Consider the following 21,829-nt stretch of genomic DNA (forward strand, 5'->3'; position numbering starts at 1 on the left):
CAACTTTAATTTAAGAGTTAGTTTGGTCGTTGGTGTCTGTTTAGGGGAAGAGCAGGAGAAATGAAATGCAGTTAAAACATTTTTTTTTTTCTATCGTCTCACTCGTTTGAAACTGTAATAAAATTGGATCATAGATTTCAGTCTGCTGTCCAACATAAAATCATATTCATAAAAAAATAAATCTCTATAGATTCACACAAAACCAGAGTCCATGTCTCTTTGGGGACATAAATACATTTAGGAAAATCTCTCTTGTAGTTTATTAAAACCTTTTTTGTTTGTTCAGACTGCAGAACAGGAAAAGGGTGGACCTTCCTCTAAAGATAACAGTGGTTGTAGGTTCCATGGAGGCTTTTATGGGGGATAAATGTATTGTACCAAACTGTAGTAGGTGGTACAGGGAGGTTTCCTGAAGCCTTTCAACTGCTTTAAGAAGAGTCTTATCACACTTACCCGGGTGGAGAACAGTGCTCTGTGAGAAGGGATTCATGTAGACATTATGCCAATGAATAACAACACAGTGAGTCTGTTAACATGTTATAGCTAAATTGACACCTAAGGGCAATTCAAATATTGATTTAAGGGACTGAACAAGTGATTATTCAGAACATTTTGTTATTACGATGACAAAAACTACATCTGGTGTGTTTAGGCATATTTTCTCAAATAAGAAATCATGTGCAAACACACCAGAGTTGGCACTGTGCCGCAATAGATAATGTGAAAACCTGTGTAGGATATGATTGGAAATGCAACTAATAACAGCTTCTTCTTTTTCACCATAAAACATCAAGTTTAAGCAAAAAGGAACGCTGTTAAATTAGCTATGGAGCTTTGCGTTTGCCCTTTTTCACTTGAAATGAACGGTGCTCAGGCGGAGCAACACACTCCATAGCAAAGAATAATAGGTGCACACAGTCTGTGATTAAATCTGAGACAGCTCTGTGCTTCCTGCACCCCCGAGTGTCCTCCCTTTGATGAGGTGCCTCCCTGTGTGCTGTCCATAGGCTAGTAGTTTGAGTTCATGAGTTTCCACAGGCAGACTGAAGTCATAAGAACCTGTGTATTAACAGCTGGCTACTTCTGATAAGATTGTCTGCACCCTTTTCTGAGTCAGTGCTGTTATCAGACCAGTCAGTGAGGCCTTAAGCCTGCCCTCATGTGGCAAATCTAAATCTGATCCAAGTTTTATCTCATTACATTGAGCCACGGTACTGGTGACAGAAATGAAATACAAATATAACAATTTACAAATTTTGAATGATTTGTCAAGGAATGAGTGACATTACTCTTTGTTTCCCATCTCACTGCAGCACTGCTTCTGACATTATATGATACATTTGGGTGGACCATATTTCTACATAAGATTATATACGCTGAATGACCCCGTGTCAAGTTAGAAATTAAAATTACTTAGAAAGTTATAATCTCTGATTCTTCTCTTTATTTGCATTTTCTATTGTAAAGGTAAGATATCATATTTGTTCTTTCTGCACACCCGGTCATTTAAAGACGACCAGGCATCATCCTTGTGGTCAGACATTGCTGCAAAATATGCACCCGTGGCCAATTAGTATAGTCAGCCAGTCTCTGCGGCAGCCAGCTGCATGGTGATTTATGTCTTCAGGGTGCAAGTTAAAATAGCATTGAATGATTTTTTTTTGGGGGGGGGGGAGAAATTATCAAGATCTTATTAGAATATATTCAACATTTTGGGCCAAAGTGTACCTCTCTAAGGATATAACATACTGTACAGTCCAACACAGACAAAATGAAAAATGGTCATATGCACATACTTTGTAATGTGGATGAAAATGTATGGCTGCAGATGAAAAATTGTCAGATTTCTAGGACACTAACTAACTCAGAAGTCAGAAGAGTGAAAGACCTGAGACCAACGAGTAGTTCAAGAGTTTGGCTGTGACCGCCCCCTGGTGGACGCTAATATTTTAGAGTTACTGACCAATTTGGAGAATCCAGACCTTTGGTGGTTATTGAGAATTTTATAGTAGTAGTTATAAGAAGAAATAGATCACTCAGAAGTTAAAGTGTTAATGTGTGGACCGTACTTCCTGCAAGCCTGTGAGTATTGCCTGCTCCTGCACCACCACAGACTATACAGAACATCATTTAGAAAAGTCGGACTTAGATCAGATCTGAGCTGCAACCTTTTGTCAAACTAAATGTTTTAAACAGCATATAAACCTTCTCTTGCGTTTGTCTATTCATTGGAAAAGTAAATAATAATATTGTGTCTTTGGTGAGCTAGGAAGGAGGAAGTCAATGGTGATGTTGACGAGGAGCTCTTGAACGCAACATTGACCTTATACGTAACGGTTGAAACCCGCCTTAAAACTTGAAGAAGAAGAACTCGACACAAACTACGTTGAAAAGCGCCTCGTGAATGTAACGTTAGCCCTCTGACGAGTAGCTAGCTAACGCTAAGTGAAATTACATGTTGTTGGCCTAGCTAGTAGCTAGTTGCCTCGACAGCCTGATGTGTTTACGCTAGCAGCTGTACTGTTTCTTTATTGCTTAAAAACATCTCATAACTAACAGAACTTCAAAATGGCCGTGGACGACGTCCAGTTCCTGAGTATCCTCAGGGGGAAACGCGTCAAACTGACCCTGAAGGCTTCATCGTACCTTGGCGTCGTCCAACGTATCAATCGCAACAAAACGCTGATTTTGGCGGACGGTTAGAAAAATGTCGACCTTGTATTTTGTGTTATTATCATTCCAACATTAACGATACGTTACTATTCGTCGGCTTTCTGAAGTAACGTTACATTTTGTGTATTGTTTCAGTTGTTAGTGGCAGTAATGGCTCTAAAGTTCCCGGTTCTAAAATATTCTTCGGTCATGAGATCCTAAATGGTGAGTTCACTCGTGACAAGTGATATCTTTCACAATTTTAAAATATTTTAATTAAAAGTTTTGACGTCTCACTTGGCATTTTTGTCTGATTTTATTAACAGTGGAATTTACCATTGAAGCAAACACTGGCAGTAGGTAAGTGATCAACAAGCAATGATGTCATTATTGTGACAGCTGACCTGGACACTGAACTGTGACATAATATGATATATAATATATATATATAATATATATATATATATATATATATATATATATGCAATGTGTTGCACAGAAATATTCACGACCACAGACTTGAAGACCATTTGAATGTGGAAAGGTTTCAGCCATACAGGAAGACAATCACATTGGGTGGGTATGATAGAAATTTGGCGTATTTTATTAATACTCGTACTTAAAATTCATCTTCAAATTCATGTCTTCCAAATGGAAATTATTGAGCGGTTCCTTTTTCACAGATGAAGATGAAGAGGACTTTGTCAACTTTGTAGTCATCGATGAGTTTCATGAGAAGTTCTGGCCTGCTGTAAGTAGATTTTTACTTTCCTTTTCTGTTGAATAAATCACTTAAATTACATATTTGTCGGTATGCAAATCTGCGTGGACAGTATATAATGATGGAGACGTGTCTTAACTGAGACCTGCTGTCTTAAAAACTCTTGATAATGTTTTGAGATCCCATTCATCAGGTGATGCACATCAAGAAGCAGCACGTGATAGGTGTGGGAGCTGATGGAGTCGAGGTATTTAAGCATGGGAGACTGTGTTGGCTGCAGGTGAGAAGTTCTGCATTCTGCCTTATTGAGTCCTTCATTCTTGTCCTTCGCTCCTTTCTTTTCCTTCATCACAACAATGACAAAAGAATAAAATAACCTGAACTGGTCTGCATTCATCTAGATTGCTACTAAAAACAAGGTTTACCTGTTTGATATCCTGTTACTTGGAGCTGGGGCCTTTAAGAACGGTCTCGCCATGATCCTGGAGAATAAGCACATACTGAAGGTTAGCATTGTAGACGGACTAGAAATACTGCTCGCTGTCATGATGATTACCAAAACATCTGTGTTGTACATATTGTTCAGGTCATTCATGACTGCAGAGCCATAGCTGGATGTCTGAATGCTCAGTATGGAATAAAGCTTACCAACGTCTTTGATACGCAGGTACGTGTGCAGTATTTGCGGGTGGCTAACTTTCTGTCATGTGTGTTTAGTTGAGCTTTAATTATTTCTTTTGCTTTTCTTTCTACGTGTGCTTAGGTGGCAGATGTCATGTGCTTCTACTCTGAGACAGGAGGTGTACTGCCCGACAGAGTCAGTACTCTGCAGGAGGTTGTTAGTCTCCATCTGAAGGTGCCCTCCTCTCAACTCCTATCCCTTCAGATGAAGTCAATGCTCACCAAGGTACAGGACGTAGTCTCATCCAAGATGGTGTTATTTGCTGTACGGTTGCATCTGTATGCGCTGGAATCACTGGTGTGTGTCTTTACAGGAAGAAAAGGAGTTGTGGTACAAGCGTCCCTGTCCTGTACCCCTGCTGAAGGTGATGGCTCTGTCAGGGATCCACCTTCAGCCTCTCAGACTGGTGCTGCTGGATACTCTTATGATGGACTACATGGCCCTGGTGGATTCGTACCTCAGCAGCAGCTTCTACGAACCTGATGAATTACAGCACGTCGGCATGGTGGGTAATTCACAAAGGACCACATTTCCAGGACATATAGTCTGTCTTAGTTTGTAAAATGTATCATCCATTCCTGGTGTGATTCCAGTGCTAGTGATGGAGGATCAAATCTACAGCCCTCATTATGAGTTAAAATATGTACACAATCTACCTGTTTGCATCCTCAGGAGAGTGCGTTAGAGTTGCCCAGAGAGCTCAGGCAGCTGCAGAAAATGCGTTGTGAGCGGCAGGAGTGGGCTGCCGACCGCTACCCTGTCACAGAACACGGTCTGCTGGATCGCTTCCACCTCCGGACTCGGTCTCCCTCCCAGACTTTGCCTGCAGCAGAGGAGCACAGCCAGCAACACGCGACTGTGGAATCGCCCTCACAAGTGGAACCTCTCCCTCCCAAGTCACCTACGAGCCCTCCAAGAGCCAACAATGTGTTGCCCGTGGATGTCCGTGCCTCCCCTGACTCAGCAGATCAGCCTCCAGTCCCAGCCAATGCATCAGACCTCGGGAAACAACTGTCTGTTAACAGTCCCCTGTCTCCAGGTGCAGGCAGAGGGCGCACAGAGGTACCGATGGACACAACCGGTCGAGGAAGGCCCTTTGGGAAAGAGCAATCTTCTATCCCGGCCCTACGTGCCTTCGGAAGAGGCTTCCTTCTCCAAATACCACAAGAGCAGAGCCCCAGAGAGAGCATGGGGGACGTAATGCCTCCCGGGAGGATGGGGACGGCTCCTTCTGGCCACAGCCATGCACCTGCAAAAGAAGTGATGCCCCAGCCTGGCCCCAGTGCTAATGACCTGCCGACAGGAGACCATTTTACATCAACACCTAAGTCTATCTCAGCTTCACTCCTTCAGTCTTTTAGGTCTTTCAGATATTAAAGGAAATGTTACACAGCCATAAAAGGACATGTATTGCAGATAACAGCTGTTGTATTGTTTAGCACCAGAACTGTCCAGTAGATGGCAGTAAATATTCTGTTTTGTGCAGAGGTTTGTTTAATACCAGGCGGTGATTAATGTTTGGACGTTGCATGCCAGTTCACTCAAATATATTTGTATTGTTTGTGACAAAACATGTCTCTGTCTCTCCTTTTGTTTCAGTTGTATTTCATCTGCGTTTTGCCTCTAAATCCTTCTCAATTTAGTTTTCACTGATTGATAATTGTTTCTCAACTCAAAATGTAACACAACACCACATGCCCATTAAACCATAATGTGCTAAACCTAGCGTGATTTATCTCCAGTACAGCTTGGCTTCTGTGTTGCAGTTAATTGATTGTGAAAAACAGCGACTGACATTGATGGATCTACTGTTAATTGAGCAAAAACATTGCTAGCTGACGTTTCTTTTGATTACAAATGACCAAAGAAAACCATTAGACTTGGCACAGGCTGAGCGGTGATACTGACTCTCTGCAGCCTCAGTCATTGCCACAGTTCAGATGTGCATGTTCACAGGTGGCCAACACCTGCCATGTTCTATAAAAGCAGATCTTATCCATTCAACTTGCTGCGTGTGGGGCCGTGCAGACGTTGCAGAGAGGCACTGCACAACCTTCTCTTGCCAGGATCATCAGAGGCTGGTGCCTGGGATCAAAATGAGGCATGGACACAACAGCAGGGCATTGCTGTAGCGCCAATGGGGGGCCCCCCCTCATATTAATCACATCTTATTGCTATGGTTATCTACATGCAGAGGCTTGGGCCCTTTCCAGAGTTTCCTAATTGAAAGTGTGAAACAGATAAAGTAGGATTTTAATTAACTGGGAGGCTGCCCTTCACAAAGCCTTGCATCTCTCTTAGCAACCGGCTCCTCCTCAGCCTCTGCTCAACACAAGCACGATGGATCCGACCCATATGCCTCCTTTAACCCTTTGAAATGCTGCTGTTGCTCAGTCTGTATGTGGGCGGGTTCAGCAGGGAACAAAAGGTGCAACACATGATCTTAAAGCTGATTCTCTTGGTGTTATCTTTGAACCACTGCACTCAAATAAGTTGAATACGTTCCTACGTCTTTTTTATGGATACATAACTATTGACTTGCTGTGTATGTATTTATTTGTAGGATTCATTACACAGAATTACAGAATGGGAGCTTGTTTAATCTGCGTCACTCAACAGTGAAGTTGTGGAGGGGGGCTATGTGTGTGTGTGTGTGTGTGTGTATGTGGGGGGGTCTCTGTGGAGGACAAGCTCCTGTCATTGACAACCAGATTGGGGCTCTTATTTTAGAGGACCTTGCATTTCCTCTCCGTCACAATAATGCCTTATGTGCAGCACTTCCTGTTTCTCAGGCCTGGGAGGAAGGAACAGGGCGCTTGTCACACAGTAGTCACCGCTTCCTCCCCCACTCCCCCTGCTCACAAACTTCAGACAGTGTTGTGTCCTTCAGAGGGGAAAGATGACTGCACCTTCGGCATCACAGCAGGATGCTACCGAGCTATATTTAGACTCAAGTCGGAAAGGTAGTGCACAGACATAAACACAAACTTTAGGATGTCCAGCTGTGTTGATTTAGCATCCGAAAATGGTGGTTCAACTGTGTAAGGCCAATTATTGTTTTGACTGAGCTGTGGGAACCTGGAGGCCTGCTGTTTGCTCAAGGTGTAATGGAAATAGGTAACCCATAAACAATCATTATCACTTTAAAATATTACATGGGTTTTCCAATGGACTGTTTTTAAGTGCACACAAAAGTATAGACATTTTGCTTAATTTCTGGTGTTATTTCTGTACCATTATTCAACCACGCGGTGTCAATAGGCAACAAAGCCACCCTGACACGTGCCAGACTGCATTATTGATCACCTAGGCTTGTGGCACCCTTCTGACAGCACCCAAAACAAAGGCATTGTGTCCCTACTCTATCGCCTTATTTACTTTCCACCATGTTGTTATCGTACTGCAGGGGCTCCAGTTACCGACAACACCAAAGCGACACGGTATTCACAACGGGTCGAAGCTCCTATGGCAACCATCCCTCCGCTTGACGAGTGTTAGGCTACAGATTTGTTCATAATTAATGGGCTTTTGTTAATTATTAAGAGCGGAGGGATCATTTACAAACACCACTACCTTTAAATGGCACCTTGTTAGGGTTGTCATGTTGTTATCTGGTTTGCACTCCTAAGCACATCATTAAAATTCATCGCTGACTTTGCCCACTAAGTGCACGTCCAGATCACGCTGCATTTCTCTGTTAATGCTGAACACACTGTTTGACCACTGGACTGTCAATAATGAGATTGTTTGTGAGCTTTTTAAATTTGTACTCATGATTGAGTCCTGCCACATGGACATTTATCAGCTAATTACTCGCCTCATTTCATAGGAGAGTTGCTTCAGGTGGCAGACTTGGCCAGAAGCGACCTCTTTGTTTGGCTTGTTGGAAGAACTTGATCTGCCTGTTTTACCTGAGTAATGCTGCACAAAGAGACAAATTGATAGGCAGTATTCAGCAGTTCTGTGCTGTGGCACAACAAATACGAAGCGTGTCAACAAAATAATCTCAATTTCATTATTCATATAATCACATGTAATCCCTTTGTGTGCCTGAGCAGGGATGAATATAATCAGATATCAGGTTCCTCTGTGACACTGAACTATAATCGTGCAGCCAATCTTCCATCTGTTAGGAAAAACCTATTGTTGAGTCCTGCTCAACCCCCACCCCCACCCACCGCCTCTCCCTCTTTCTTTCTCTCACATTACAAAATGACCCTTTTTTTACTCTCCCGTGGTCATATTCAATGGAAGAATTCATATTGAACGTGAGAAAGGCTGACCTATCCACGTGGCCTCCCAAGTACAGCTAAAAATGAGAACAAAACACAGCATCAATATTTCAGCCAGCGTTGCCAACAGTATGTATCCCCGCAGCCAGGAAACCCAACTCAGGAAGACCCCTCAATATGCACACATTCATGCAAACGCATACACAGATGGAGGCACACAATATGCATCTTTATGAACTGCTGCGCCATGTTTACTTAGGCAGCATGGCGCATCGGGACCTTAAGGGCCTCTCCAAAGGAACCCGCCTTATTGTGACCTTCAGCTGGGACAGGCCAGCTCAAACAGAGGAAGAGTGACAGGTGAGGGTGCAGAAGAGAATGTGTTTGATGCAGAGAGAGCGAGCCTTAAGAATGCATTCTTCAGCTGGTCTTGCTGTGCTTGCATAAGTACACTATTGAACATTTTATTAGTCACACTAGCAGCTTGACTCTGTGGACGGCAACGTTGGTCGGCCGGCTTGCCCACCACTTTTTACCAGACTGAAATATTTCAACATCTGTTCGATGGATTGCCATGACATTTGAGACAGACATTCACGTTCCCCATTGGGTGAATCAACACCCCGAACTTTTCCTCTAGCCCTGTCTGAGAAGTTCGAGGGAGGTCAGAGACTTTGTAGTGGGTTGGTGGTTTTGCCCGTCCTGGCTCTCTGTCCTTCTCTCCAGCCCCTGCTCACTCCCCAGACCTGCCAGTCCTGGTCACATGACATCCCCTCCCACCTACACACCTGTTCCCACTTTCCTCATCAGACCTGTAGTTTCTAGAAAACACACCTAAAAGATTTTACTCTGCTATATTTTTGGAGTTTTACGATAAGTAATTGTTCTTTGTATATAAGAAACATTTCACCAACAAAGACCACACTTCTTATGATTGCAAATTAGTTTGAAATAACATGACATACATCACAAAAAACATAATAAATAGGAGAACTGAAGCCACCGGGAGATAATTGACACACTTATACAAGGAGACACAGGTTGTTAAATCAGGAGAAACTTAATTTACAGTGAACAAATACATTTATTAAATTGTGCAAAGTAAAGTAAAAATTTTGGAGAGTCGACACTGGTGGAGTTGTTGAAGACAGTAGGGGCAGGCTGAAGATCTAGATGATGGCATGTGGAGTGGGACTGCCCTCAGTGGAAGAAACCTTGAGCACCGGATGTGATGATGAATGGGGAGGAGGGTCACATCGGTTTGTACTGAAATGACAGCTGACTGCACAGAAGAGAACAGGTCTTTAAAGTTTGACGGGAAATATATGATTGGCTGAGGGAGGCCGTGGCGAAATCGCCCACTGTCAGCTGATAGAGTAGGAGCCAGAGAGCGAGAGTCAGAGAGATGAGTGAGTGAATGAGAGCATAAAGACACTGTCCTAATGTAGGAAGTTAGAGTAAATCCTCAAACTTTACATAGTTAATTCATTTACAACTGTATGATTATAAATACTGGTGGCACCAAACATCCTGAGCCAAATTATGAAAAGTGGGAGCAGTCAAAGTCTATTCTGAATCCAATGTTACAGGTCAGATATGCTACTGGTTTACACGACAGGAGTTTGGTGAGAGTATATTACCCCATCATCGTACATCGGACACCGGAAGTACCCTAACGCATGTTGGCACATGATTTGAAGACTGGCCATCCCCTTTTGATACTACTGAAACAGCAGCCCAAACACAGCGACATGTCACCGTGCAGGACTCTCGCCAACAGTCGGCCTCTCTCGAGAGTGACAGCCGGGGAGATACAGTCGCGTATCTCCCCGACTGAGTGGATTTCCGAGAGAGAGAGTGAGAGAGAGAGAGAGAGAGAGAGAGAGTCGGCGAGATACGTGACTGTCTCTCCCCGACAGTTCACGCTCACTGTCACGATCAAGATAACCAGGGAAATTACTCTTGCATATGTCACAACTACGTTAGAGGCACGACCAGTGTCCAGATATAACGATGATCCATAGAAACCAGTGAGGAGAGAAAGCACAGAGAGTGAGTGAATGAAAACACTGTCCTAATGTAGGAGGTTAGAGTAAATCCCAACATTTTACACAGTTAGTTAATTATTTTACAACTGTATGATTATAAATACTATATTTCAAAATATCACTCCTCTACGCAAAGCTCTAAGTTTTACTGTACTTAACTCTCAGTAAATAATCAATGCTAACAATTTGATATTCAAGGAGGGATTTGGTAATCCTAAAACCATCATGGTGGCACCAAACATCCTGAGCCAAATTATGAAAAGTGGTAGCAGTCAAAGTCTATTCTGAATCCAAAGTTACAGGTCAGATATGCTACTGGTTTACACAACAGGAGTTTGGTGCCAGTATCTCACCCCATCATCCTACATCGGACACACCGGAAGCCTGAAGTGAGGTTGCAAAGCTTGCAAGTTCATCTGCCAATTTGCCAGATGATAGACCTTCACATCAACAGGGAGCCCCCCAGGAAGCCTGACCAATAAAATAAAATAAAATACTTTACTAGAAATTGTGACGAGTGGTTTTGCCTGTGGCTTACCTCAGAGCTGTCCAGCTGTCCTCTGTGGAGCACCCGGCTTCATCCACAAGATGACACCTCAACATTCAAATTTATTCGAGAACTCTGCTGTGCTCCAGTTCCAGCCAGCATTCTATTCTATTCTGTTCTATTCTATTCTGTTCTATTCTATTCTATTCTGTTCTATTCTCAAGGGCAGATAATGTCTCCTTTTATGAATTCACTATTTTCTAGTCCAGCGTTCACCATGTTTTCCATGGCACAGTTTTCACAAAACTCCACACATTATGACCCATTAGCAGTAATGATACAACACTATATATTAAAAAAAATAATTTTGTCTATTGCTTCGCAGATATTTTAAATCATACATGCAACAAGTCACAACAAAAGTTTAAGCTGTTGCAAGTAACTCCACAAATGATCCTTTTTACATTGTTAAGCTGTCTATGTTTGCAAATTCATATTCAAACGCTAATATGTTGCATCCCGTGTACTGTGGTAATTATAGCCACACCCAAATCTCACCTGCACCTGAGTATTGGAATTAGGCGATTGATGGATTTAAGACCTTAAAACTGTTCTGAACTGAATTATTTGGTGGATAATAGTTAAATACCTCCATCTCCTCCTCGGTGGTAGTTTTAGGCTGAACGCGACGCTCAGTCTCCAGCAGGTCCTCAGGTATTCAGCATTTTTAATGTAGGTAGATCATTTTGACTTGGTCATTTTAAAAGTAGCTCGCAAGTCGAAAAAGTGTGGGCACCCCTGCTGTAGCGCCATCGTTAGGTCAAAATTTCAAATTTGCTCAATATTTTGTTGTTTCACTACACACACGCAAAACTCCCTTCAGCCTCAGCTGTACTTAGTGTTTAGTGCTAATTAGCATGCTAACACACTAAACTAAGATGGCGAACAGGGTAAATATCACAGGGTCAACATCAGCATGGTAGCCAAGTTGTCAGTGTGAGCATGCTGTTAACATTATAGGCTCAAAGAAGAGCCGCGTAGATTTTTAGTCTCGTTAATAAGTGTGCCGAAAAAAACGAGGTTGTATTTCCTACGTTTCATGATGATAGTCCATTCCTTCTCCCGTTTGTTGTACAATAAGACTAGGAAGGACTCAGAAGGAGGAAGAGAGAAGTTTGGATGGCACGCTCTAATGCTGAATTCGATCGAAGGCATTCATGTTGCAGCTAGTTGTTCAGCCACCAGCGTACTCTAATACTCCGCTAGCTCTTTGTAGAGAAAAGGTTTGTCCTTTCAACCACAAACTTAGCTCTGGAGGGAGAAGCAAAGGATCCAGCGGGATTATACCACAGAAAGTCCTCATCGTATCAGAAGAGCAGCTGAATGCTTCTGAGCATTTTGGCCGTCACTTAACCAACCACAGAGTAACTGGCCACAGTCTGGGGGCTCAGGGACTGCACTGCCATTCAGGGGAGAGAATATTACAAAACTACCAGGATGTCAATGATTTGTGCAATGAACATGGACATGGGTCAATGACAAGCATGGAAGTTAATGATGCAAGCCCACCATCAACAGTTCTTAAAAAAAATATATATATATATATTAAAAGAATGAAGGTATTAAAATTGCCATAAATATAACTTTGGACTTATAAAAAATGTCCATGTCGTTATGATTAATCTTCTGCAACCGCATCAAGCAAAAACTGTGCTCCAGATTTTCTTGCGTCTGTGGCTTTGAGAGATTTTCAGGCTTTGCTTGATTGAGAAAGGCCACTGTCGGTCAAAGGAAAAAGGTGTTTATTCACCAGAAATTCTGGTTATTAGAATATTGGCAGCCCCCTCAGCTACAAATGTCTTTGATTAAAAAGATGGGAGATTAGCTTTTGGCGAGTTTGTCATAATTAAAGCCTGCATTGTGTAAGATGTGTGTGTGTGTGTGTGTGTGTGTGTGTGTGTGTGTGTGTGTGTGTGTGTGTGTGCATGCACAAATGAGGAGGTAGTTGCAGCCACAGGGAGGGCCTGGAAGAAGAAGGGATGGAGGGGGCTCCCTGTGGCTGGCTGAATTAGTGCCCGCTGGTTTGGCCTGGCAGCTGCTCTCGGAGCCTGGCACGCTGACAGCCTGGCACTGTCGCGGTGTGTTGTCAGGGCCGACCAGCAGACTGTTGGGGAGGCGGTAACGCCAGGCCCACCAAACACAAACTCTTTTACCATAGAAGGCTTTGTCTTCCAACCATACTTGCGTTTCACGTTATGGCAATATCACTGGATTAGTATGAGATTAAGTTGGGTAATTGAAAAGGGCAAATTACTTTCATGTCACAAGGGAAAATGTAAATGTCGTCCTAAACCGGTTATGAGATTTGGCAATGATGAAAAATGTGACCATTATGCTTTTTTAAGCAGCGTTCCAAAACAGTCAGGTTTCACTGTGCTGGGCCTTGTCCCATTGGTTAAGACCATGTCTGTGTGATTCACTTTAGTGAAATTCAATTTAATTTAAACTGCTTTGTCAAGAGTGTTCAACAAAAGCCTTAAATGGTCAATTAAATGTGATACTCAAAGCAATGCCCTCTGTTTTAACACATACTTGTTACTGCAGTAACATAAAACCACCTTGTCACCAATAAAAACGCCTTTCATAGATTTATGGAGCCTGATGTGATGATAATGATGAGACATTTTTGATACCTTTTAAATTACTGAAATTGTTTTTTAACATCAAATATGTACACATTTTTAATCTAAAGTGTAATGCCTGAGATATTCAAATTAATATCCATTCATCCCGCTATTTCCTCACCATTATAGTGACATACTGAAAGTGTCATCGTGTATCTGCTGCAGACTGCTAAAGGTGTTTATTGAGTCATAAACCACCCTTGTGTGGAGGGTGTCACTGGTGGGATTTGGGTAGATTCTGGGCCTGGGGTGGTCTGCCAGGGCCGGCTGGGCCTGTCTTGGCCCAGATGCAGGGTCTTCTGTCCAGGCATGGCACTGGGATATCTGTGGGGCCCAAGCACACCAGCTGCTATCTCCGTGTCACAGACAGCTGTATCTGAATATTCATACAAAGCGTGGATTAATGTCTGCTTGTTTGGCCCCACATGGCACGACGTCGAACAGGCCAAAGTGTGAAGAAAAAAAACCATTGGTGTAAAAGCACGACATCCACTGCAGAGTGAATGGAAAACTCCTACAAACCCTGAACCTAGCTTCTGGCTTAGAGAGAGGGACAGGAGAGAGGGAAGCAATGTGGGGTGGATCAGGGTTGATCAGATCCACACAGCAACAAAACAATGAGTTGTTTACCATCTATACAGTCCAACAACACATTTTAGCCGCTGTGGCGTGTTGGCTTATTACCCATGTTTACATTTTGGCTATTTCACGTCGGGCTTTGGGAGGGCCAGAGAGCAGCTGCCCATCTTCTTTACCAGTGGCTGCTACTGTGGCTGTAATGCCTCAGCTCATGCTCGGTCCAACTTCTCCACATTCAAAGCAATGGCTACCTTCCACAGCCTTGGCTTAATTAATCAACCTTGGCCTTCTTTGAGATTTGTTTTGGAGGGAGTTTAGATGGGTGCTTGGTCAAATAATCTGCTGGCTGACTGCAATAGAATCTGTGAATGTGTATTAGTGAGTGTTTTGAGACAGGAGTATAAAATGAGCAGATGGTCTTTACTTCCCTGCTTGAATAGGTGGAGTGAACCAGTGGGCACGCCGAAGGGAGATTTGTGGGTAAACTGTTTTACCTCCCCTCTCTTTGTGTTGTATTGTGGAAGGCAAAATGGTTGCTAACTGCTGACGGACAATGGCCCAGCCCTAATGAGAGCAAAGGGTGTTGGTGCTGCTGGTATAATGAGGATGAAGTGGGGCAGCTAATTATTGCAACTGAAGGTATCAGAGCCAGGCGAGCCTATATTTCATGTCCGATATAATGCAATACAGTTGTTGCTGTTGTCCACTATACTTTAATTCAGCCATCAAATAGTGTTGTCTTTAAATAACAGAATGTAAGGTATTCGAACGACATGTAGGGCATGCTGTGTGATGGAAGATGTGCTCGTTAAGCAAACTCAAACAGAAAAGACTATCTCAGTCTACTGTATGTTAATCCATCACAGGATAGTAAAACCATAAGGTGACTGGGTGTATAGTTTATTTGTTCAGGCATGTATGCTACAGCCCTTATCTGCTGTCCGGCCCCTAACTGACCCTGAGAACCAGTTAGGCCGACACAATACCAGTGACACAAGCTGTAAAACCCGCAGGTCAACGAAAGCCTCCATTTTCATTGGCGAGGATCTTTGTGGCAGCCATGTTTGTCTGGTGGATGTCTTGGTGATTTATGGAGGAAATGGTGTGTGGGTGTTCCTCTCATTCTACCCACTCGTCCACAGCTGTCTTTTAAAGCACATCAGAAATTATTAGTACACTCAATTAACAGCCATGCTTTTGAATGAGCCATTGTTTTGCTTTGGATCTCTTCATTTTGTTTTCAACCTGTGCTGATTTACATCTTTCTATTGTAATTGCTCTTTAACAATCACTAAAATTAGCTGGATTTTGATGATTGACCATTGGTTGATTGCAGAGTGGGTTATATCCTTGAATAAGCAGTACGCACTCTCCTCATCAACAACAAGCTTGCAGTGATTGCTCTACCAATGCCCACGCAGAACCAAACTGATGGTGGTGATTGCCCTTGCAGAGTGGGTGCAACACATAAACAGGGACACATAAATGAGCTTGTTGGATATTCAGTAAGTATCTTAAATTTGAAATCTATCAAACATTTATTTGACTAACTTTAATGACTCCTCAAATACTTGAAATGTATCATTATCATGTGTAAAAACAGTGATCTTTGACGTTGGAGGTATGTGCATGGGGCAACCTTTAGAATTAGGCTGAAACTCTGTTTTAAAATTAATTTATAGTACTAGGTCGAGTTGACTTCCTTCATGAGAAGTTAGGGCTTTTTAGACTCCGGAGGCCACTTTTTTCATTCTCTCGTACGTAGAAAAAATACTTTATATTGTGTAAATAAAGATAAGAGCCACATGCTATTTCATCTTTTGAAATTTATGGTTGCAGAGTGTGGGTGTAACAGAGCTCATATCCCTAAAAGGAGACATTTTTGCAGTTTCCCATCAAGCCTGTGCGTTTGCTCTCGGTGGCAGCAGGGCCAGAGCACTTTCCCGTCATTATCAGGGCTCCAGAGAGAAAAAGAGAGAAACAAAATGGTTTCCAGGTTTTACTTTAATCTGAAGAGGGAGGGGTGAGAAGAAGTGGGGAGGGGGGGGGGGGGGGGGGGGCTCGGCCACAGGTAGCTCCGTCAGAGAGACGCAGGGCTGTGGGAAACCAGGAGTGGGTCACAGTGACATGATACATATAAAAAGCTCTTCCCTGCACACACACACACACACGCGCACACACACACACACACACACGCACACGCACACACACACACACACACACACACACACACGTGTGAGCACACATTTACTGCGTTTGGGGCTGACTGAAGATATTTCACTAGTCAGATTATCAGTCCTACACGAGTCTTTCGTGCATTATTCTCAGGTTGTCAACCAGAGGCAGCCATTAGAACAATGAGCATTGTGATGTCTGACAGTGACAAACCCCTGCAATTCTATGAGTTACACCGGGGGATGACACCCATACAGGGGGGGAAATGGGTGTAGAGTAGAAAGGGAAATGACACAATGTCCAAATTTCATTGTGTAACAGAGAAAACGACAGCAGGGGTCCTGGGGTTTTCAGTAAGTTTCATGTCAGCGGGTTTTAATAGCGACATGACATCATTGAATTAGTAGTTCCCTTCTCTCTGGTCTTTTACAATAAAGATAAATGTATGTCTAAATGCATTGAATTAAACACTTCTAAAAGGCATGTATTTAACACTCATTTCAACTTCAATTCAGCATACTCAGCAGGCAGACTCGTCCAGCAGGACTCCCAAATTGTCCCCTGCCTTATTGTCTGAGGAGGAGCCACGTTGTCTACAGAGGGTCCCATTCTTCTTTGTGCCCTGATAGGTTTACCAGCAGCAGCATAGAATAAGGAGTCGCTCTCTCCCATAGGACAAACAGGAACCAGCCTGAATGTGGCCCCGATGCTTATCTGTTTCTCTCGTGACCGCTGTCTGTGCTTTGGAAATCGAATGACAGTCCTTCCATTTAGACTGTTTAACTCAGAGCCTATACAGCAAGAAAAAAAGAAAAACGTTTTAGGGAAATATGTTTTTTAAATATTTTTTATAAGAAGATTTAGCTGTTTCCCCTTGTGGCAGGCTGCTGGCTAGTGGTAGCTTCATATTTAGCCTACCGTACAGATACAAGAGTGGTAACAATCTCATTCAACTCTTTGCAAGTTAGCATATTTAACAACATACTGAACCATTCTTTTAATCTGTGAACAACCGGCAGATGAAATGTAGAAGAAGCGCCAACATTTCACAATGGCCAAGCCATTTTGTTTATATCATAATTGCATCATGTTCTCCATTGAGATTTTGCACATGCAGTGCTTCTGATATCTGTCCAGATCTAAGGCTTGCAAAACATCCACCTCACACGCTTAGGATGTCCAACGAGCTCTGAGCCAAACTAGCAGTCCTGTTCCATTTACATTTGTTTGTTTCTCACCTGAAGTAAAAGAGTTAAAGAGACCCAACAAATGTTTTGGGGGGTTTCAAGTGTTATCCAGCATCACACAAAACATCACCAGTTCTAATGTTGTCATCCTGCCACCTTCCCCTGCAGAATACTTGGTGCCACGGTAATGATGGGACAAAATGAGACTGGCTGGAGGGAACAGAGAGCGACCATCGCCTGCCATCAAGTCTTGCAAGGGACAATCCAGCTTTAACGGTAAGTTACGTTTATTTCTAAGAGTGTGGACAACAACTGAGCTGATCGAGATATGACAATTTGGATGTTGTCCTTGCTTCAGAGTAGGGTTTGTCTCCACTATCTTCATATAATATGGAGAAGAAACGTGGGGATTTAGCCACATTCCAGACCAAGTCCAACCGAGGGTTAAGAGTTTTGTTGTTTTGCTTTTACTTGACAGGAGAGAGCGACAGACATCATGGGAGCGAGACTCAAACTGAGGACATCAAGGTTATATTGTGAGTGTAGTAGAGTGTTAGACACATTATCCAATTTAAGAGAGGTTACAAATAAAATGCTGCCAAGAAAAATACAAGTGAAAGCCAAAGTAGATTAGAAAAGAGCCAAGAATACTGGATCCCAAATACAGTATCGTTCCAGTGATGAGCTTTGATTTGTCGTGATTTTCAAGCCCTAAAGGGTTATTTTTTGTCCATAAGGAAATCAAGAGACGCAGAGCTAAACAAATGCACACTCATTCCAAATGAGGCATGTTCCTGTACAAAACTGGAAGCACTGATACATTGTGACATAATTCAAGCAAACATGCTTGGCTTTGCATAAACAATCAAAGCTAGAGAACAATCCACTCTCTTATAAGGGAGGCACTTCCTTCTGCTTCCCTCTACACTTGCAGGAATACTGTTATTTTACAGTGCGGGAAGTTGTTTTTGTATAGAATCACAGTCTTTTTTCACGCTTCTGATGACTGCCAGGGTCCCTTTTTCCCTTGCCTTGCAACATTTTGTTGTCCATGTAATTTTGTAAAACGGTTACTTATTTGGCTTCATATCAAACAGGCGTGTGAGGTTCTGTTTGTATCAGGGGCTGATCTCAAGGTTGTGTGCTTAAGTTAGCATGGTTCCCAGCATAGTTCAGCCTGGCATGAGGTAGCGGGGAGCGACTCAGCTGCAAACAGGACCTCATGTGTGACCTGCCCCTGCTGTCCGGGGGGGAATGACTACAGGCATATAGTTTGCGGTGGGGGTGGTTCCCATGTCACAGCTAAGGGCATGCTGATGTTGTGGACCTACTTTACAGCATGTTTTTTTTTTTGCACTCCTCTGACAAGCCTGACTCTTTGGAAACCTTTAATCCCTGGTCCCACTCTGCTCGCTGTCAATCTCGACATCCCCGGCGGTCATTCCCATCCATGGGAACATTGGTTGTGACAGTAGGACTCCCGGAGGGGATGGTACAGGGTAGACCTTGACAGAAAATCCCAGCGATGCCAGAAAGGCAAAGTTTTGCAGTAAAACAAATTCTCTGCAGTTAAACTGAATGCAGTTTTAGGTTACTGTGGTCATTTCGTAAAAGGATTCGACTCCCTGCCAGCCCGTGGCTCCCTGTATGGACAGGCCACGTGCTCCGAGGGAGTAGGAGGATGTGTCAACTCTCCCTTGAATAGGTCACTGCTGCGGGAGCTTGATGATGTAGGTGAGAGCATGAGGGCTGATTAAGAGCCAGGATGTGCGTGAGACATCCTCTGATGTTCAGGAATTCCCTCATTTAAGAGGGTCATGTTGATGCTCAGTAGGAATCAGCCTGCGGAATAAACAGGGGAGGTTCCTCCAGCAATTTCAAATAAACACACTTTTCATTTAGTCAACATGGAAGTGGTTGTCACAAGTGTACATTTTTTAAATGTACCATTTCCTTTGTAGTAGGCCTAAAGCTTGGTTAGATCCCTGCACATTACAGGGCACATTTTGTCCATTTGCTGTGGGACGTACATACATATAACAACCTCTCACTGTGCATCAGCTTGTCACATAAAGTGATAAATATGGAAATGCCATGGTATTGGCATGGCGTCAAGCATTCTGAGTAAAGCGTAAAATTAGAAAACTTCTTCCAGTTGGCCGATAGTTAAACGCTCTGGATAATATATTTTTTAATAGCCTGAATTGCAGCAATTACAGAGACCATTAACGTATCTGTTCAGTGTACGGTTCAGTGCTGGGGCCACATCAGGGCCCTGATTTTGTTGTTGTTTTTTTCCTTTCCTGGCTCCCCCCCCCCCCCTTCTCATGTCTGACAAATCGTTTCCAGCAAATTTACGATGGTCAAACTGCGGGAGAACAATACCCCGTGGACCTAACACACCGCAAGCTCTACCACATGTCCCAGAGAAGACCGAGGTGCTCGCAGGAAACACTTGCTGAGATAACAAGATAGTAAGGAAAGCAGGGCCACTGAAAGGCCATGCAGAGAGTAGGAGGGCGCACTGACTATGGAGGAAAATGTCCATCGAGACGGTCTTGCTTTAGACTGACCACTAAAACTGAGCATAATATTGTACACGTACCTAACCTAAACTGTGAAAAAGATGTACAATCTATACTGTTTTACTGAGTCACAACCGAGCTGATGGAGAGATGAAATTCTGGATATTGTCATTGCTTCAACGAGTCACTTGGCTGACCATCAGAGTCTGTAACATCGAACCATGCCTTGCCAGGACAGATAGATCTCCACCAACATGATGGGACAGCCAGAGTACGAGCCTAACAACCAAGCAGAGAGCCACTGCCGTTGTCTCACACGCACAATGCTCAGCCGTGCCTCCTGGTGAGAATAAACATTTAATAAAACAGTTGAGATGCACATCTGCAGAGGTTGATTACATGTATTTAGCTTAGATAATTATTTTTGGATCTCATGCACTATAATTACAGACAGCACCTGTGCCTGGCCCACCTGCAGTCATTTCCACTCATGCCAAGCAGCAATTTAACCGTAATTATATCAACAGGGGGAAAAGGAAACATTCAGCAGCAATACAACTCAATAACTTTACTATTAAAAATGCTGCTGCGCCGAGAGGAAAAGCACCGTCTCAACAGGATTCCTGGAATAATGAACCGCCAGCCACCGGTGCATGAACACATTTAAAAACCCTTACCCCCCAAGGCAAATCAGTGTTTAAATCTTGCCAGCTGGGTTAGGGTTGAGCAATACAGGTGACATGGAGGACAGCAGGATCAAGGTTATCAGTCAGGCTAATTGATGAGCTTACTTGTTTTCTCTGAGCCTAAGTATAGGCATGAGGAGGAAAAGGAAGACAGTCTTCAAGGCTGCCATGTTTATATTGTGAGGACAGAAGTGAGAGGTCAAGCAGAGCTTTTGAGTTTTTAGCTTATTAAACCAATTCCTCTGTTTGTCAGTGATCTCCTGGTAAAGTATCTCCTCTACACAATCATTCTGGTGGGAAAGGAGAAACAGGGAAGTGGCAAGCCCTCTCAAGATCAATGAATGTGGTGGAAAAAGGAGTGGCCGAGGGTAGCCAATAGTGGCCAGGCGACAGGGAGCCGCAGGGAGATAACGTAAACAAGGAAACCACCTGATGTGAGCGGGGTCAGATAAATGCCCAGCCCTCCGCACAGGCAGGTGCTTCCTGAGTCCTGCTCTCTCAATCAGTTGAGTATAATTCATGACATGATGGCAAGGTTTAGGATCAACCCACAATCACTGCCTGTCGTCTTCACACTAGAGCTAAAAGCAAACACTCGGGGATAGTAAAAAGCAGAGTGCTAGGAGTTTCACTTCAGCGATGACGATCATTCAGGCAGTAAAGATAAGAGCAGCTTGCTGTCACTAGGATAACATACAGTGCATAAGGGTAAACGTGTTTTGCAGGGGTCTGTATCTGCAGATAAAGGGCCTTTACTTTTAAAAGGGGCAGTCAGGTGAAAACTGCAGATTGCAGAGACAATCTGTGTTCCCAGCTACAGATATAAAACCGAGACTGAGAATATCTCTTCAAATACAAGCTGACCTCTCCTTCTGCTCTCTTTCATTCTCTTCCTTTCTTTTTAGCTTTGCTGGTTGGTCTGGGATTGTTTTGTGCTGTCCAATGAGGAAGGAAGTCGGTGTGAGAAAGTGCCTGTTTTTTTGGGACCGACAGGAATTGGCCTCATCACAAGCGGTTCCTTTTTTTGCTGCTGGAACAATGCACTGGCGTCACACCCCTCGACTGAACCTCGGCATTTCACATGGAAAAATGTTCCCAGAATTCCGCTCCCAGGCTCAGGGTAAGGCCGAGGATGGGGCGAGGGTGAGAGGGCGGGAGGTGGAGGGCGGAG

The 21,829-nt window shown here is 43.4% G+C and overlaps 2 protein-coding genes across 4 annotated transcripts in view; both read left to right on the forward strand.

Moving 5' to 3' along the window:
* Nucleotides 1–2,489: 2,489 nt before the first annotated feature.
* exd1 (exonuclease 3'-5' domain containing 1) lies at nucleotides 2,490–5,620 on the forward strand. Its single transcript, XM_076108633.1, has 11 exons — nucleotides 2,490–2,698; nucleotides 2,809–2,877; nucleotides 2,979–3,012; nucleotides 3,152–3,228; nucleotides 3,336–3,403; nucleotides 3,567–3,653; nucleotides 3,775–3,879; nucleotides 3,960–4,040; nucleotides 4,137–4,280; nucleotides 4,369–4,560; nucleotides 4,728–5,620. The coding sequence occupies exons 1-11, from the start codon at nucleotides 2,569–2,571 to the stop codon at nucleotides 5,430–5,432; spliced, it is 1,692 nt and encodes a 563-aa protein (XP_075964748.1). The 5' UTR covers nucleotides 2,490–2,568; the 3' UTR covers nucleotides 5,433–5,620.
* A 1,300-nt stretch (nucleotides 5,621–6,920) lies between these two features.
* The window catches only part of LOC142968476 (delta-like protein 4), a 28,271-nt gene continuing 13,362 nt past the window's right edge, over nucleotides 6,921–21,829 (forward strand). Inside the window, exons 1-4 of one of the 3 annotated variants that reach the window (XM_076108348.1) lie at nucleotides 6,921–7,018; nucleotides 17,616–17,723; nucleotides 17,926–17,983; nucleotides 21,564–21,778. In XM_076108348.1, the coding sequence (XP_075964463.1) occupies nucleotides 21,740–21,778 (39 nt within the window). In that variant the 5' untranslated portion in view covers nucleotides 6,921–7,018; nucleotides 17,616–17,723; nucleotides 17,926–17,983; nucleotides 21,564–21,739. Of the gene's footprint in view, nucleotides 7,019–7,065; nucleotides 7,173–17,615; nucleotides 17,724–17,925; nucleotides 17,984–21,563; nucleotides 21,779–21,829 lie in introns of those variants that run through there. The other 2 variants (XM_076108347.1, XM_076108349.1) reach the window with 2 other exon arrangements.

The sequence above is a fragment of the Anarhichas minor genome, unplaced genomic scaffold, assembly GCF_050575085.1.
Source record: "Anarhichas minor isolate MPS153535 unplaced genomic scaffold, ASM5057508v1 ptg000040l, whole genome shotgun sequence".
Taxonomy (NCBI): Eukaryota; Metazoa; Chordata; class Actinopteri; order Perciformes; family Anarhichadidae; genus Anarhichas; species Anarhichas minor.

Excerpts from the sequence above, each read along its gene's own strand:
- exd1 (XM_076108633.1), top strand. The coding sequence starts at position 2,569 with ATGGCCGTGGACGACGTCCAGTTCCTGAGTATCCTCAGGGGGAAACGC. Across the intron at positions 3,654-3,774 it reads GGAGACTGTGTTGGCTGCAG|ATTGCTACTAAAAACAAGGT; the intron begins GTGAGAAGTTCT and ends GCATTCATCTAG. Across the intron at positions 4,561-4,727 it reads AATTACAGCACGTCGGCATG|GAGAGTGCGTTAGAGTTGCC; the intron begins GTGGGTAATTCA and ends TTGCATCCTCAG.